The sequence below is a fragment of the Alosa sapidissima genome, chromosome 5 (genome assembly GCF_018492685.1).
Source record: "Alosa sapidissima isolate fAloSap1 chromosome 5, fAloSap1.pri, whole genome shotgun sequence".
Taxonomy (NCBI): domain Eukaryota; kingdom Metazoa; phylum Chordata; class Actinopteri; order Clupeiformes; family Clupeidae; genus Alosa; species Alosa sapidissima.
This window is the reverse complement of record NC_055961.1, coordinates 19,356,838-19,375,467: the sequence shown is the minus strand read 5'-3', so window position 1 is coordinate 19,375,467 and position 18,630 is coordinate 19,356,838. Positions and strand designations below refer to the sequence as shown.

At 42.3% G+C, this 18,630-nt stretch overlaps 1 protein-coding gene across 4 annotated transcripts; it reads right to left on the bottom strand.

Moving 5' to 3' along the window:
* Positions 1-1,784: 1,784 nt before the first annotated feature.
* On the bottom strand, positions 1,785-18,224 carry rsf1b.1 (remodeling and spacing factor 1b, tandem duplicate 1). Of its 4 annotated transcripts, none has more exons than XM_042091037.1 (17): positions 17,968-18,224; positions 17,096-17,187; positions 16,858-16,950; positions 16,366-16,571; positions 13,812-13,954; positions 10,799-13,434; positions 9,668-10,408; positions 8,985-9,269; positions 8,585-8,689; positions 8,125-8,204; positions 7,919-7,973; positions 7,000-7,115; positions 6,658-6,725; positions 5,837-6,047; positions 5,463-5,707; positions 4,396-4,575; positions 1,785-3,932 (listed from the first exon to the last, which is right to left on the bottom strand). In XM_042091037.1, exons 1-17 carry the CDS (start codon positions 18,119-18,121, stop codon positions 3,313-3,315), a joined length of 6,030 nt encoding a protein of 2,009 aa, XP_041946971.1. In that variant the 5' UTR covers positions 18,122-18,224; the 3' UTR covers positions 1,785-3,312. The 4 variants fall into 4 exon arrangements, with proteins under 4 accessions (XP_041946971.1, XP_041946970.1, XP_041946973.1 ...); XM_042091036.1 differs by having other exon boundaries at positions 9,668-10,993; positions 11,054-13,434; XM_042091039.1 differs by having other exon boundaries at positions 9,668-10,423; positions 11,069-13,434; positions 17,968-18,222.
* Between the last annotated feature and the right edge of the window lie 406 nt (positions 18,225-18,630).

Genomic DNA, 18,630 nt, shown 5'->3' with positions numbered 1-18,630 from the left:
TAGAGATTGTTGCGGTTTCTGAACAGAGCAGTTCCAAGTTCTGCAGTAGGCCTTGGCCTATTGAGTCACCGACAAGGCAAGCACTGAGGGCTGTGTGTAGGCCTGTGCACCGCAAGTCAATTTGGAAGTGTCTGCGAAATGAATAAAGATCATTCAAATGACCAGCCAGTGTTTTCTGTTCATTTGTTTTGCTTTGTTTTTCTTACCCTACCCTAAGTTTCAAACAAACAACCCTCACATGGCCTAATAGTGCATAACTTTTGGTGAATGAACTTAATATTTAAAGTATTTATCCAGTTTGGACACTGGCTCTCTTCATTTTACATTTTCAGTTTATTTTTTTATATTAGTTTTCAATATCCTATTCTGTAGACGAGATGACTGGAAAGAAAGAGACTTATTAGGTCAAGTGCCCTTTTAATATGACAAATGTACAAGATTGCATTTATATCAAAGGAACATCGTAACAAAAACATCCAAAAAGACCAGACACACGCAGAACAGGTCTAAAAGCTACCGTTCCAAGCAAGACTGACTGGAAGTCTATCAAGACCTGACATTTAACATTTATATAACTGACAGACGCACGGTCTCAGGCCTCAAACATTGCGTGTAATATTTTAAATTGTGACAGACTGCAATTTAAAATATTTATTAATAGCGAGTAACTGAAGCTTCACTAAACACAAGGATGGAAGCAGCTAAAAAATATATAAAGAACATAATTACAAAGATGAACAGGATCTCTGGATTCATTTACCTCTTATAGTCGTCTCGATATATCTGCAAATACTCTTAATAGGAGGATTATATTCAAACCAGTTCAACCTCATACTCAAAAGCACTACCTTGCCGTGTAAATGGTTTACTTATCAGACTACAGAGAACTGTTAGACGGCATCTAGAAAACTAAAGAAGAAAAAGAGGAAAGTAGCATCTAATATTATCAATCGATATATAAAAAAATAAATAGGAGACGATGGCTACCCAATACAAGTTGGGAATATATCTGTCAAGGATTTAGGGGGAACGAATGTGCATGCCAAGTTTTCACATTATTATACAAGACATTTATACAGAATCCCTCCACCATAGTGAGCAGTACTTTGCTGCCCACTTCACACCACAAATACCCAAATATTTAAAATCCTGTCAGAGAGCATGTTATATGTGATTCCTTGTGTCAATCCAGTACTGTGGGGAAGCCTTAAAGAACTGTTATGACTCCTTCCATGGACATTATGGGAAAACAAAATACAAAAACAAAATCGCTATATTTAAAAAAAGTAGGTTAAATGCAACAACCTACTACTAATAAAATAAACACGCAAGAGCAATCTTTATGCTGATGACCTAGGAATGTTGCACTGCAAAACAAACATGAAATCATTCAGGTACACACACACACACACACACAAATAAAAAAAAAAAACACCAGCAATTTGGATTCAGATTTTTTGATGGTAAGAGCTATTGAGTTTGTGTGTACATTTTAGCGGTAATACTTTGACAGATCATAAACATTTATGATATATGCAGATCTACTCATCCATGAGAAATCAATAAGGATAATAGATGGCATTTTATTTTAAAAAAGGGGGAAAAAGAACACATCATTGTAAACCACAACAGCTTTGCTATGATTGGGTTTGAAGTGAATGTATAAAAAGGTGTACAGAGTTAGACTTTAGACAACAAGTAATTAAATGAATGCATTTCAACAGAACATAGGATATGATTCCAAATATCTGAATGGGTAAAAAAACCAAACAAACTACATAAAATATGACAAATCCCTTTTATTAAATATATGTATTAAAATGAAATGAGATGAAGTGCATGGAATCCACTGATAGTGTTGGTGGTGCAATCAAAATTCCTAGAAAACAAAACAAAACTTCCAGAAATGGACCATCTTTGAGCTTCTCGTGCAAGTAGCCAAAACACATATGCTCATTAACACACACCTAATGAGATACCTTTTCGGCCAAACAAATACACCTTTTCTTCATTCAAAGTCTAGCATGTGTCTGTGGTTGAGTGTGGTCTTCAAGAAAGACATTTTTATTTGGCATTTAATGCACTAAACAGCTGCCAGGATTAATAGTGTTTGACTTATATGGGTAAGCATATTTTGCTAAGGGGATAAAAACAGTCCAAATACAATTTGGGGATACAGTAACAAGCTGTAATGAAAACTAAAAAAAAACTAAACAAAACAATTATGTAATATGAAACGGACTCAATGAATGCTACAAAATATACAATGCAATTTAAAAATACTAAGCATCCTGGTTCTGCTTAGCTGTCATTTTAAAAACACTTAATATAAATACACAATGGTTTTGTTTAAGACCAAGTTCACCATACCTTTTTTGATCGCATTTGAGGACAGCTGTTGTGGATCTCATGAACATTTGCATTGCCTTTCAGGCAATAATAACAGACAACCAAATAACATATTTCAATATGCCATAAACAAACATTTTATCTAAAGGGCAAACTTTTTTTACTGTGGTGTCCACTTTTTGACAAGAGCAATAATACGTGGAAGATAATGAACCAATATGAGACAGTCCAATATGGAACGCTGCTGCAATCCATCTCCTGAAATGTACACATAAGTAAGATTTTACGATTTAATACAAAATGTAAAAATTTTAAGTGATGGAAAATAATACTAAACTATTTCCTACCAAGACCAACACACAATCAAAGAATAAAAACATGATGTGTTCTACAGTATATAACGGGTATCTCTAGGATGTCGGTTACACGATGGAAAAAATATAATGTCACATGGTTAAGAAGGATACTTCATACTGGACAAAGGATGGGAAGGTGACGTTATAAAACTGCTTTTCCAACTGCGAGATGCAAGTTTTTTTTTCTTTTTTCTTTCACAAAAAACATCTCGGATTTTGTGAAGTGGAATATTTACAGCCTTTTGAGGCTCTGCCCTCTCAACCAGGACATACAGCCTACACGTCTGACAAACGGGACTCCCAATGGTGGCACTGCTGCTGACCAAAGTCACAAGACGAGTTGAGGGAAGCCGACCCAGAACAGTCTCATTCTGTGCAGTACTTGGTACGATATTGGTGGGGCTGAGGTTGCATTGCTGGCATTAGGTACAGACACTGAATGTGTAAAGCATGAAGAGGGAGAGGGGTTTGGGTGGGCGGGGTGGTTGTTTGGGGTGAGGTGGGGGCATAGAAAGTGAAGAGATGCACAGGGTCAAAAGTACAGGGAATGGACAGTGCCAAGGATTTGGGGAGGGGGAGGGTGAAAAGGACAAAAGTTCAAATTCTTTTACAACTGTTCGCTGTTGCAGACATAGTCAACAAGGTCTGTGACGCCCAGCAGGTCATCCTCGTCCTCGTCGGGCGGGGGCATCTCCTGTGGAACCAGGCCATTGGTTGTCATGGCGACGGCCGTGGCCGCGGCTGGGTTCTTGGGGCCGATGTGGGCCAAAAGGCCCGCGGCAGCCCCGACTACAGCGCCTCCCGGTGGCCGGGAGATCAAGCCCTCTGGCCCCTTCATCGGGCTCTGTCCGTTGGTCGGGGGAAGGTCGACCACGAGGTAGTCCAGCGGGCTGGTCCCCTTTACCAGAGCTGCCGCCTCCTCGTCCTCCTCGTCCAGGCCGAGACGCGGTGGCCTCTTGGACTCCTCCGACTCCTTCTCTGCCGGCGCACTCTTCTTCTCCTCCTCTTCCTCCTCATCGGAGTCGTCAGAGTCGATGCGATTCACCCGTTTGCGGATCGGGCGGTCTTCCTCCTCAGAGTCGTCCGAGTCGTCGTCGCTGTCCTCGGACTCTTTCCTTCGCTTGAGGGAGAGGTGCCTCCGCCGTTTCTTCGAGTCCTCCTCTGAGGAATCTCTCCTCCTCTTTTTCTTCCGCTCCCCCTCATCGGAGTCTCGGGAACTGAAGCTTGCTGAAAGAGTATAGGGGGGGAAAAAATATATTATTCAAACAGAAAAGGGTTTAGTATAAGTATAAGTATAAGTATAAATACTCTTTTGATCCCGTGAGGGAAATTTGGTCTCTGCATTTATCCCAATCCGTGAATTAGTGAAACACACACTGCACACAGTGAACACACAGTGAGGTGAAGCACACACTAATCCCGGCGCAGTGAGCTGCCTGCAACAACAGCGGCGCTCGGGGAGCAGTGAGGGGTTAGGTGCCTTGCTCAAGGGCACTTCAGCCGTGGCCTACCGTGATTTACTTAAGCATTAGTAGTTCCTTTATAAGCATTACATTCTTATACTGTACAATATTCAAGTGCGTAAGTGTTCAGCAATATGTAGAAGAAAGTTCAGCAATATGTAGAAGAAACGAAGAACATGTAAAAACCACTGTAGTGCACACATGTGAGGTGTTGATGCTAAGCTAACCTTGACTCTCAGAGCTGGAGAGGCTCTTGCGGGGCTTCATTTTGTCCCTGTTCTTGGCAGTCTGGGAGCCGTCCGATTCGGACGTTTCACAGTAGTTCACTGCCTTTTTCAGACTCCGGCGGGAGCGCCGCCTCCGCATGTCCAGATCGCTCTCGCTGAACTCACTTGAGCCCTCTGTTACTGCAGAAGAACACAAACAAGCATATTTAAAATAACCCCAGTCAGACCAGATGATACAGATACATTTGTGTCTGTACTGCTCAGGATGTTGACTTATGTTATCAATCAATCAATCTCCTGTAAACAGAGTCTTGGCCACGCTGGCTCGTGCTGTGCCGAGCTAATCTGCATCTCTGTGACAAGTTTAACTACTCTGCACCACACGATCATTTTGGGTCCTCTTCTGAACACCTCCAATAGAGCAGTAGACTCCAGTAGAGACTGACAGGACATGAGTGAGAGAGTGAGAGAGAGTGAGAGAGTGAGAGAGAGAGTGAGCGTGAGAGAGAGTGAGAAAGAGAGACAGACAGAGTGAGAGAGTGTGTGAGAGAGTCTGTGAGAGAGTGTGTGTGAGTGAGAGAATGTGAGAAAGAATGTGTGTGTGTGTAAGAGTGAGAGAGTGAGAGAGACTGTGTGTGTGTGTATAAAAAGGTGAGAGTGAGAGAGAGAGAAAGAAAGAAAGAAAGAAAGAAAGAAAGAAAGAAAGAAAGAGAGAGAGAGAGAGAGAGAGAGAGAAAGAGAGAGAGAGAGCGCAAGATAGATGGATGGGAGAGTAGGACCAGGAAATGCCAACCTGGAAACAAACCCAGTGGACACTAAGACCCTGATGTGGTATGAATGCTGCCCATATATAGCCCATTGTAAAGATATGGGGCCCTAATTCAAATGACGGGCAAAGTGCAAAGTCTCTCAACAAGGCAAGTTCCTGTGCATAAACTATAGTTTATATACTGTCGTGTTGCATTATTAAATTATAAAAGTTATTAAATATTAATTAGTTATTAACTTGAGTTGGACGCAAGACTTTGCCAGTAAAACAAATTAGGGCCCATGAAGTGCAATCGTACCGATCTCGTCATCTTCTTCCTCTTCAGTCTCCTCCAGTTCTTCGTCGTCGGAGTAGCCTTTGGGCCGCCGGCGTCGGCGTGGCTGCCGTGTATTCCACCGGCGCTTAACAGGCTTCCTGGACCACGCTGAGCCCCGGAACCGTGGGCCGTTGCCCGTGCTCCCGAAGTCGCTGTCGTCACCGGACTTGACTTCAGCATCACTATCCGCATCGTTCTCGGACACCACAAACTCCTCCTCTTCAGAGCTGCCATCGGGATGGAGGGGAAAGAGACAAATGACCGAGATCAGAGCCAGGGTCAGATCGAGGCCAATGTTATTTTCAAAAAAAGAAAGAAAATTATCTTTGGTCGATTTCCTGTGGGATGGTTACTACCTGTCGCTGATGCGGAACTCATCCTCGCTCTCCTCCTCGTCCACCGTACTGTCGCTGTCCAGGTCGTTGAGACGTCGCCGCTTCTTCCTCCGCTGTCCGACGTTTGGACGCTGTGGCTTTCCATTCTCCTTTCCATCTTCACTCAAAATGGTGGACATGTCCTTTCCTCGGAGGCCTGTAATGTTGGCCATGTCCTTCCCCCGACCAGCTCCTGTGGGTGAAAAAAAGTTACACTGCAGTTCAAAAGTTTGGAGTCACTTAGACATTTCCATTCCACTCCATTATAGACAGAATACCAGCTGAGATCAGTTGCATTGTTTTTTAAAATCAGGGCAGCAGTTTTCTGATTACATTATTTGCTTACATAATTGCAATAGGGTTCTCCAATGTTTTCTCAGTTAGCCTTTTAAAATTATATCAGATTAGTAAACAGAATGTGCCTTTGGAACATTGGATGAGTGGTTGCTGATAATGGGCATCTGTATACTTATGAAGATATTGCATTAAAAATCAGCCATTTCTTTCTACAACAGTCATTTACAACATTAATGATGAAAACAAGGACATTTCTAAGTGACTCCAAACTTTTGAACGGTAGTGTATTATTAAGTTAATTAAAGTTATATTATATCATCATCAGTATAGTCAGCTGCTATTACACAAGATTGATATCTAACTGCTAATCAGAAAACATAACATCAGCCTTTGTTTAGGCAGCCTGAGGTTTAGATTGGCCAATCAAGAGTGCTGCCTAGAGATCGATGTGAAGATATGAAAGAAATACGATCCAATCAGATACTGGTGCTCTTTTGTAAACTCACCTCCACCTTCTGCTTCCTTGAGATCCTCTTCAATTGCCTCCTCAATGGCTTCATCAAACTCGTCAAACCTGAAAGCAGAAAATGGGATTTCCCATTTGTTAGACAGTAACAACAACACAACAAAAATGTTACTCTGCACAGACCAACAGTTGAAGGTGAACCTTAGAGCACATAGCTCAATTCATGTCATGGCACATTCAGTACTAGAGGAAATTCTACAATTTCATTAGAAGGGACACCACTCAAAGAAACTGATAGCAATCTTCAGTTTGGTTAGGGAAAGACCACCACAGAGACAGGGGGAATCGATCAATCAAACAGACACAAATCAGCAAATGGTACCTGTAGCTTATGAATTTCTTTGCCCTTGTTGACCTCCGACCCCAGCTTTTGCTCTTTTTAACTTCTTTCTTTTCCTTCTTTTCCACTTCCGGTTCCTTCTGCTCCTCCACTTCCACCTTGCAAATAAAAACAACAGGCCAACGGCATCATCAAAAGAAAACCCACCAAATGATTACACCTAAATGCCAACATGGTCAGTGTTGGGAGGGGGGGCGCTAAGGCCATGGGGACCCGGATTCGAATCTGACCCGGGTCATTTCCCAATCCCACCCTATCTCTCCCCCAATCACTTCCTGTCTCTCTCTTCACTGTCCTGTCACAACAACAAAGGCAAAACTCCCCTAAAATATACATTTTCAGTGTTGACTATCATGGTAAGTATTGGACTGCTACAAAAGGATAGATATACAGTGACGCCCCTGATTTCTTGTGGGATGGTTACTTTTGGTCACTGAAGTGGAACTCTTCTGGTTTTATAACTGTTTTGTAGCACTAGCTCAGACAGTCCACCAAATTAGAGCAAAACAATGCTGTCTAAATGAGACATCTGGATGGATGAAGCAACATTGCTAATGAAGACAGACTAACGGCTCCTACACACAGCTGCGTTCCGTCAACGCATGCCAGTGGGTGTTCCCGACGGTAGCTATGCAAATGACTTGAAGTAAAACCGTAATGTGATTGGTTGGTGCCGTCCGTAGATTGGCTTGATTGGCCGGTGCCGTCTGTTGGTGCAGCAACAGCTGAACTTCTCAACGCGAGTGGCGGGAGAAACGCGACGCAACGGACCCACAATTCAGTTCGGCAACGGATCACGTGAGCCCATGTAAAGTGAATGGGATGCGTCTCCAGCAACGTGATGCACGCAGCTGTGTGTAGGAGCCGTTACAGAACCTGCCCATAACACCACACAACTTACCGATGGAGTGATGATGTTCTCCACACTGATGCCAACATAGACTAGACGCTCTTTTCTGATAGAATGATTCAAGCAAAAACAGATTTAAGTAATTAACAGATATTTCATCAGTTGAAGGAAATTATGGACATTCTATGACTATCGATGTCCACAGAGTCAGAGGCTGAAAATATCCTCTGCCAGAGTTAAGGCTGAATAGCACTCACCTTCGCTCAGCGCGCTCTCTTTTCTTTAACACAGCATCGAGATTTGTTAATTGCTCTTCCAGTTTTTCACACAGGAGCTTCTGCAAGGACACACCAAAGACAGGCAAAAGATGAGTACGGACCTTTTCTCTGTCACTTGAATATTAAATCCTATAAATTATTGATAGATACTGTAAATATTTTAAACAGTGTCTACACAGACAAAAGGACAATAGAGCACAATAAAAAACGGGAAGTCGTTAACCATCATCATTCAGATGTGGGTCATCATTGTAAAGAAAGAAGAAAAAAAAAGAAGAAAAAAATCAACACTATATAGCTATAGTTTTTTGTTATTGACATCTTGTCTTGGCATCATCTTCATATTCACTTTGACGGTATGAGGTCGTGTCAAGGACAAATAAATACAACAGTCATTCCTCATTCCTTCCTGCCCAAGCAAAGAACCTAAATTACTTACATGCTGGCATGGGGGGCAGAACCATTCTCCATCAGGGATGATCATTAGGGGTGGTCTGAGACAGGCCGTGTGGTACCCACTATCACACGAGTCGCACAGCAGAATCTGAAACACCAGAGCGTACACACACACACACACACACACACACACACACAGGTCAGTTCACCAACTATAAAGCAAGTTCATAATCACATCACTCAGATAAGAGCCTCCCACACAGCAGGATCTGCAACACCAGAGGGCCCTATTACAACCAGTTCACCCACTTTTACCACTCTCGTGTGCACTCTGACGGTGCCAAAACAGCACCATCACCTGAACACTGTTTTAAATCAGTTATACATCTGCATAATGTTTATATGTATTATGGTACTACAGTAGTTTTCATGTTCCCACGCACCAGTTCAGGATGGTTTGGCAGGCCACAGTGTTTACATGGATCATCGTTTGGCGGGAGGTCATCATCGGAAGACGTGTCGGAGTCGTCGGTGTTCCTCTCTCTGCGGTTCCTCGTCCTTCGGGGTCGCTTCTCCACTTTGTAGTCCTCATCACTGTCGTCTTCCTCAGATTCCTCTTCAACGCTCGACCCATCTTCGTCATCATCATCATCGTCGTCATCCTCCGAACCTTTCTTTTTCCGTCGTGTTCGAGTGTTTGACCAGCGTGTTCGCCTCCGCCGTTTACCCTGTAATGGCATATAACGTGTAAGCATGTGCACGGTTGTGATAAAACACCTACATGTGCAATCCAGTCTTACGTTGACAAAACTGACTTGTCTCACTGTGATGTTAAAACACACTATAAAACAAAGATTGAGGTGGACTATTTTAGAGATTGTCTGATTCTGTGTGTTTCTAGTATACATCCCATACATATGGGGAAACAACTTCCTGGCATCACATTAGACACTTGTGCAATGCAATGTCTAATGCAATGTCCCTCTTCAGACTTCTCAGCTTCAGCAATCTCGGTCACTTCAGCCTTTTACGCATTCTACATGTTTAGTGGGAGAGCTCATATCATAACTGTACACTGTAGTCTTAACCGCAGTCTAACACTTTTGGGGGAATTTTAAACTATTACCTTTGACTTTGGATGTCCATCAGTGTCCACTTTCTTCTCCTTGGGTTTTTTCACCGGAACAGGACACTCCTCCTCTTCTTCCTCCTCCTGCTCCTCATTCTCTGGCTTTTCAGCCTCTTTGTTGGCCAGCGGCGTGATCTGTTTCTTCTCTTGTTTCCTGTCCTGGATCTCGGCCACCTTGGCAGTGGGGCGACAGATCCGGGGAGATCTCCTGAGCCCCCTCCCATCTACGGCCTCCGACTCGGAGTCGGCCCGCCGCTCCTCCCTCTGGACCTCTGCTTTCCTGCGGTGAGCCGCCATGCGGATCTTCAGGTGCAACCCTTCGTTTTCACCACACTCCCCATCTCCCGTTTGGGCTGCCGATTTATCAGGCTCGTCCGTCTTTTCTTCATCCTTCTCCTTGCTCTTCTCGGAGCCACTATGATCTTTCTTCGCCTTCGAGGGCTCATGTTTTTCACCATCTTGTTTGGGGTCATGTTCTGACTCTGATGTAGATTTCTTTTTTTCTGCGTCCTTTTTGGCTGGCTCATCACAGTCCATGGGGGTTGTTTCGGCATGGCAGTCCTTTTCTTCCATGTGTTTGGACTCATCCTTCTTCTCTACTGCCTTTCTGGACTCATCCTTTTTGGACTCATCCTTCTTCTCTACTGCTTTTTTGGATGCATCCTTCTTTTCTTCAGCTTTTTTGGATGCATCCTTTTTCTCTTCTGTCTTTGTGGATTCATCATTCTTCACTTCTGCCTTTTTGGATTCATCCTTCCTCTCTTCCTCTGTTTTGGATCGATCCATTTTCTGATCTGTTGTTTTGGATTCATCCTTATTCTGATCAGTTTTTTTGGATTCATCCTTTTTCTGTTCTGTCTGTTTGGATTCATCCTTTTTCTGTTCTGCCTGTTTGGATTCATCCTTTTTCTGATCTGTTTTTTTGGATTCATCCTTTTTCTGTTCTGCCTGTTTGGATTCATCCTTTTTCTGATCTGTTTTTTTGGATTCATCCTTTTTCTGTTCTGCCTGTTTGGATTCATCCTTTTTCTGATCTGTTTTTTTGGATTCATCCTTTTTCTGTTCTGCCTGTTTGGATTCATCCTTTTTCTGATCTGGTTTTTTGGATTCATCCTTTTTCTGATCTGCCTGTTTGGATTCATCCTTTTTCTGTTCTGCCTGTTTGGATTCATCCTTTTTCTGATCTGTTTTTTTGGATTCATCCTTTTTCTGATCTGTTTTTTTGGATTCATCCTTTTTCTGTTCTGCCTGTTTGGATGGATCCTTTTTCTGTTCTGCCTGTTTGGATTCATCGTTTTTCTGATCTGGTTTTTTGGATTCATCCTTCCTCTCTTCCTCTGTTTTGGATCGATCCATTTTCTGATCTGTTTTGTTGGATTCATCCTTTTTCTGTTCTGCCTGTTTGGATTCATCCTTTTTCTGTTCTGTCTGTTTGGGTGGATCCTTTAGCTGTTCTGTCTGTTTGGATGGATCCTTTAGCTGTTCTGTCTTTTTGAACACATCCTTTTTCTCTTCAACTTTTTCAGCATCATCCTTCTTTTCTACCCTTTTGGTCTCATTGTTCTTGTCTTTTACCTTTTCAATCGTGTCCATCTTTTCAGCATCTTTTTTTTCTCCTGCTTTTCCCACCTCACTGACAGATGAGGTTTTTACAGGCCCAGAAACAGATGTCTGAACCTCCATGGGCTCTTCCATGCTCTGGGCAGAAGGACCACTCTTTTCAGGCAATTTCTTTGCCTCTTTCTCTGCTTTGCCAGTCTCCTTTGGGGTCACTTCGGGGGCAGAAGTAGAAGTCTTATCCTTACCACTATCCAGTTTGTCTGCATCCTTCGGGTTAGCAACAGAAGCTAAAGGTGTGTGGCCCTTTTCCTTTTCAATTTCTTTTGAGGTGCCTTTAGTTCCTGACTCCCTGCAGCTAACTTCCATTTCTATGCTGCCTTTCTCTTTTAATTTCAATGCCTCTGTCTTTTCAGTGGAAGGCTGATGTTCAAATTCTTTAGCTGGAAAACTTTTTACCACTTCCTTTGAGGTTGGGGATTTCTCTTTATCTACAGATGGAGTTGATTTTGTGGATTCTTGGCCAGGGGATTTCTTGTCTGTTTCACTGATAACTGTCTGTTTATCTTTCTCATCAGATGATCTTGATGTATCCATCTTTATGACGGAGGCTACTCTAGTGGTCGTTTCAGAGGTGAACTGCTCCTTTATAACAGATGGTTTGTTACTTTCTTTAGTGGAGGGCTTGTCACTTTCCTTAGTAGATGGTTTGTCATGTTCTTTAGTGGAAGTTTTTTCGCTTTCTTTAGTGGTTGCATCTTCGCTCTTTTTAATCAGGATTGGCGACTTAGTTTCTCTTATAACAGAAAGGCCACTGGTCTTCTTGGAAACACTGAGGTCTTCTGTCAGAGATTTGCCTACATCTTCTGGAGATGTTTGCTTGTTGTTGTCTCCCACTTTCTTTGTGTCTTTCTCAACAGAGACTTGTGGTTCACCCACAGTTTTAGAGACAGACGATTTTTTTGTCTTGCTGCTATCTTCTTCTTTTGGGTCGCGAGATTTCTCTTCCTCATTAGGAGGAGACAAAGTCACCTGCTCTGTACTTTTGGGAGGGGCAGGTTTGTCTGTCTGGTCAGGTGGTTGCTTTTCCGTACCTTTTTGTCCATCCAGCTTTTTTGAATCGTTCTGAGCTGACGTGGTGCTTGACTCTTTTGAACAGTCTGGTTTGTCTTTGGAAGAATTTGGAATGGTGGTTCCTTTTGGTGTGACCCCATGATTATCTAACATTTCAGACGATTTTGCGTCTGATATTGATGACGTCGATTTCTCCTCTGACGAAGGAGCTTTTCTGATGGTAGTGAAAGGAGGTTCGTTGTCCTTTCTGATAGAGGATGTCACTTCCTGTGGTAGCTTGTGTAACTTCTCCTGCTTGTCATCAGGCGTACCTGTGCTTTTAATGCAACTAGAGGCCTCAGGCTTATCCACATCCATCTTTTCCTCTGAGGGAAGAGTTGACACTTTTTCTTTTTCAGCCAAGATTTCTGTTTTCTCTGCCTTTTCTAACTGCTGCTTGTTTGATTCCTCCTTCTTCCCAGAGGTTTGTGAGGCCTCCATCTTTTCTTCCTGTGCTTCTTTCCGCCTCTCCACTTCTGTCGTTGTTGTTGCCGCTGCCGTTGATGCGATTCCAAATTTTGTACCAGATTCGTTTGCCTTCACGGGCTGCATGTCCCCGTTGACCTGATCTCCGTTCAACTCCTTGACTGGCTCTTTGGCGGTGACGAGGGACGTATTTGCCACGATAACGCTCGAGCCACCACTGCCAGCATTGCTATCGAAGTCCTCACTCAGCTTCATCTCCCTCTTCTTCAGGGGGATTTTGGCCTGCTGGTCGTTCTTGATCGCTCGCTGGACCTCCTCTGCCGTTTTTCTCCTGGCCTCTTCTGTAGGCTCGGTCACCGGCGGACCGGTCAGTTTACTAGCCGTCACCTCAGAGCCAGCTTTGGTTGGTTTAGATACCTCCATGGGCTCTTCTTTGATTGTTGTCTTCACGGTGTGTTCCTCTGGCTCTCCGACGGGTTTCTCTGATGCCACGTCTGCCCCTTTATGACTGTCTTTGAGTGCTGCGTCCTCAGCAGGGACTTCCTGCTTCATGTTCTCATTTCCTGTGCTGTCTTTTTGGCTCTCTGACTTGGAAGATGCTGGTGACTTGTTTTCCTCGGATGGCTTGTCTGCATCATTTCCTACGTCTTCCTCTTTTTTCACGTCTCCTGTGACAAGAGATGACAAAGAGATGGGAATAATGAAATGATAAGTGAAATTACTCCTCAAACTATTAACTTAATTAAAGACACAATGTGCAAGTTGTGTACCGTTTTCTGTGGTAGGGATTTAATGGTATATGATAATGTGAATGACAACAGATACTGTCCCACTAGCACCCCAGCCTTATCAACCCTGAAAGACGTAAGAACAGCTTGATGTTGCCGAATATATCTCTAAAATTCAGCAATCTAGCCAGAGTTCCGTGCTGTTGGTGCTGCTTGCATGACAAGTCTGTTCGCTTTTAGCTTGTTGGGTTGCTAGTTTTACTGTTTTGTAATATCTTCTGTCCATTACTTTACATTAGTACCCTGAAGTATCATACCGTTGTCTTCACCCTTCTTTTCTTGGTCTTCTGGGTTTGCACTAGTGCCTGTGGCCTCTTCCTCTCCCTCCTTCTTGACCAGAAGCGCGGGGTCAATATGCGTCTTTAGCAGAGCTAGCATCTCAGCAAGATCATTCCGGTTTCTATGAGGGAACATTATGAAAATTAGGACACATATTTCCCAGTTGAGCATATATGAGTTAATGCTAATTATAGATACAAACAACGCAAGAAACATTTTAGGAGATGCATTAATAAATGCAACTCTTCACAATCATCCATTGCAAACAAAACATCTCCTCTGGTGTAAAAAACTAAAGCAAATTAACTAAACCGATAAAGACGCTCAGACATGCCGTGGCGCACTAGTTAGCACTCTGGACTTGTAACCGGAGGGTTGCTGGTTCGAGCCCCCGAGCGCCGCCGTTGTAGCAGGCAGCTCACTGCGCCGGGATTAGTGTGTGCTTCACCTCACTGTGTGTTTACTGTGTGCTGTTTGTGTTTCACTAATTCACTGATTGGGTTAAATGCAGAGACAAAATTTCCCTCACGGGATCAAAAAAGTATATATACTTATACATACATGCGAGGAGTTAAAAAGTGGTGACGACCTAGAAACACAAGAAAACGGGCACTGTGGGGTGCAATACCTCAGTTAGTGTGATCCTATTCTGCCACTGTGTACACATGCTGAGACAATGACACCGGTTTGAATATTACTGACTTTCTGACAACCATCATTATATAGAACCTACCAAGTACAAGTCTCTAACCTAGCCTACAATCCCTATCAATGTAGCAGGAAAGAGTTTCAAAGAAACACTTAAATTGAACTATTACTATATGGTTAATTCAATGTCAAATCAGATAAGGTAACTACTGCACCATTTCAGACTTTGTTCAAACTTTGTCTACATCATGAATAAGAGTCCCAAAACAAATGCCTGAAAAATATTTCTGTTCAAATCATATTGTTTTTATATTCTTGATATCAATTGAGGTTTACAGCCTGAAAAAACATGTTGGCTGGCATGCCAGGTTTGAGCATTAATATCTTGAATAAAAGACTTGGTTCATAACAAACCCAAACTTTGTAGAATGGAAGACAAACATTCTCTCAGTATGACAGAACCTTAAAAGGTGTTCTACAACGCTTAATCAGGCTTGGAATAACACTAATTTAAGATATTAAAGGTTGTATCAACGATTTCAGGCCCAAAAAAGGCCCAAATATAAATGATCACATTCATCTAATCTTTCCTAACGATCCTCTAGCTGTTTGCCCCATAAGCAGGCCGTCAAAAAAACGTGTCTCTGTAGGCTGCCTAGGCTCCGAGATCTGTACACAAAAACAATTGCTACCAAGGGTTGGCAACCCACTCAAAGGCAAAATAAAGTATTTCAACCAATAACCGACGAGATGCGCGTTTAGGAGAGTTTTAATTGCATGGGAGGGAGTAGTGAGCTAGCTGTGACGTATCCCCGCTATCGCTGATACAACCTTTAATCCCCAAACATGACTTCCAAGTGTAATAGAAAATTTAATAAAAGTATGAAAACATTGGAAGAGCAAAAAATATTTAAAAAAATTTCAGAAACATACAAAACACCAGTGAAGTTGTGTCAGTCAACAAGTAACTGACACAACTTCACTATAGAGAAGGAATTATTTGCATGGCAAAATGATGACCATATACATACATATCACTACAGATATCCCACAGGAGAGGCTTTTTTTCAGAATCAAATGTTATCTGAATCGTAACACATGCCACATTTATATGCACTTTATGACCAATAAATACTGCCAAATATACTAACGTTACTAAATATAAATACTACGCCAGAGCCTATACACAAGTGTGAAGCATTCTGTCTCCATGAAACAGTATTTTTGTGAAGTGAAACAGTATTTTTCACACGACAGCTGCTAGGTGTGGTTCTCGTCTCGTCTCGTCTCGAAGTGTGATCAATACTGTGATATTGTCAAGCACTCACACACACACATACACACTTTGGGTCAGCATTGAAGCTGCAGGCCACATCTTTGTCAGGTTTCACACACACACACACACACATTAATCCTCGGCTATGTTGGCTATCAACTTTCACAATTTTGCAAGCTATTAAACAAAGCATAAATAACAGCAGAGTATACTGTGTGTATGTTAGTCTTACACTACAGCATCATATCAGCAACTCTGACAAGAAACAGTGTCAAACTAGGTAGCCTAAACAAATTCAGAACTAAGCAATAACCTAAATGAACTCAATCATAATCACTGCCTCCAGTTCATACAGTTCGAAAGCTTTACAAAACTTCTGACGTCAGAATCCAACTGCACAACTGCCACATCAATTATGTTTTTGTGAAACAGCAACAAAGGTACAGCAATGCCCTACAAGACCCTCGTCGCAAAAATGACACAACAAAAGGAACACATACTTACGGCTTCTACACACAGTTGCGTTCCATCAACGGCAACTGTGTGTAGAAGCTGTAAGATTCCACAACACATATATAACATACTTGTTTAAAAGAGATCCATCTTACCTAACAATGCATTTCCATGATGACCCATCCAGGTCATCCTGTTCTTCTACATAGACGCGCACATTATGGTCCTGGTCTAACTGAAACCAATACATCAAGCCATCTTTGTCTTTCCCAATGGGCTGTAGCCGCATCTTCTCAGGATCCTCCTCATTGACTGCAGTTTTGAACTTGACATTGTCATCGAACTGACATTCGCAAAGGTACTACAAAGAAACAAAAATTACAACTTTTTACAGAAACTAACAAATAACTAAAATGTCCAGTGATATTACTGTAAGTAAAACATGCTGGTTGTAACAGCTACACCACAGACACAATGGTCAATTTCTAATCTACTCCATGTTATAATAAGAGTGCAAAGAAACCATCCAAAAAGTTGTCAGATCAAATTTGAAACAAAAACATGAAAATGGAAGTACAAAAACAGGGGTTACTCAAAAATAAAAAAATGTAAACAGAGTAAACGGCCCAAACAGTAAATGTACTTACTTTAAGAATCCCCGTCTTACACTCCACTGTCATCTCTTTGTAACCCTTCTTCTCGAGTTCCCATGCCCAGGTAGTATTGAACTCCTGGCATACCTGTAATAAAAACAAACAATGACAAATTAATCAAAGACAGGATGATGCATAAAATTAGAACTGGCAGGCTACTTACTAAGCAATATTTGCATATATGTGGCGAATGCATCTGGATGGTGTGCATTATTTTCATATGTATACTCACCTTTACAAGATACTTCTCCCATCTATCTGCCGAGACGGACTTGCCAATTTTCCTTAGCAACTTCACGTGGAGGTCAACCAACAGCTTAGGAACTGCAACAATAAAAGGCAAGCTATTGAACAAAACGTCTTTAATTCAACTATCTTTAAGTTAGGCTTGCCGTTTCATTTTGCGATGTGCACGCTTTGATATGTCTCACTCTATATAGGTGGTCCTACATCTGACAATTTGCCGTTTGAGTGTATTTTGTTATGAAAACATTGAAGAATCATGGTCGAAATAGTTTGAATGAATGAAATAAGTTGACAGTTTCGCGCAATAACAAGCTTCGTGTGAGCAGGAAGTATATGCGATGTGCGCATGCTCAGTGTGGTACGCACAGTACTGTGTAATGCCAAATTATTATTTAACTGCAAATATGCAAAGCATTTCGTATTCTCCACAATATATACTCTTCCATTTGAGCAAAAGAACATTTACGGAATGATAACATTTATTCTACACGTGTAATTTCACCCCGATTTCGCAGGAGGTCCCTCGCTTGCTGGCCTCAGAGTGTGATGGAGAGCAATTTAGTCTTGAGCAGATAAAGCCTGCCTGAAAAATAAATCCCGACGAATAAAATACGTTCATGGCGCTCGGAAATGCTCTTTTTCGAAGATGGAAAACTTTCAAGTGATCCCCTACCAAATGCGCAATCGTTTAAAGTATTTCTATCGAAAATAAGACACATATTTACTATCGAAAAACAAATTACGATGTCCTGCAAGCACACAATAACACAACAGCCAGCGAACGCTAAAACTCATGCAATGGTGGTTTTGAGACCCTTTCCTCCTCCCACATCGCAGCTCCAAATATTAAACTATTACCTGATGAGTTATCCTGCAGATATCTTTCCAACTGTGGAAATGTAAGTTCGGGTAAATCCAGTAGGGCTCCATATCGCTCTAAAAAGGAGCAGATCACGGCGAAGCTTGGGCACAACCCGGGGGAAGGAGCCGCCGCTGCTGCCGAAGCAGCCATTTTTCCGATGGAAGAGCAGAAGACTGTAAGCGCGGAGGACCAATGACTGCCCAGAATTCAACGCGTCAATGAAGCTAGTGGCCCAGAGGTCTTTGCGGTACAGGCAAATATCTAATGTAAACATTAGGGTACTACTTGTAGTATTGAACGTAGACGAACTGTAAGCTATATTACTTTGTTAACCTAAGTCCAAATACCTTTGTTGAACTGCTTTAATACAAAAATGCAACAGAAGCATGCGTCTATAATTCGAGATCATTATTATTCTTTCACCACGATTCTCGCAAGCTGTAAATTACGCCAACACATATAGATTTATTAACATATGTTTCCAGAACGGTGCTGTTTTCTGTGTCATTCGTACGTACAACACTGTTACAGTCTCACAGCTAAAGTTGTATCTACTGTTCTCTGTCAACTCAACACGCAGTACTCCCAGCACCTAGCCACATTAGCCTGCTAATTTCACGTGGTTAAACGGCATCATTGATGAGGAGGGGCGGGGTTAG

Excerpts from the sequence above, each read along its gene's own strand:
- rsf1b.1 (XM_042091035.1), bottom strand. The coding sequence starts at position 18,121 with ATGGCTGCTTCGGCAGCAGCGGCGGCTCCTTCCCCCGGGTTGTGCCCA. Across the intron at positions 6,726-6,999 it reads AAGAAATTCATAAGCTACAG|GTTTGACGAGTTTGATGAAG; the intron begins GTACCATTTGCT and ends TTCTGCTTTCAG. Across the intron at positions 5,708-5,836 it reads GAGTTCCGCATCAGCGACAG|CTCTGAAGAGGAGGAGTTTG; the intron begins GTAGTAACCATC and ends TCCCGATGGCAG.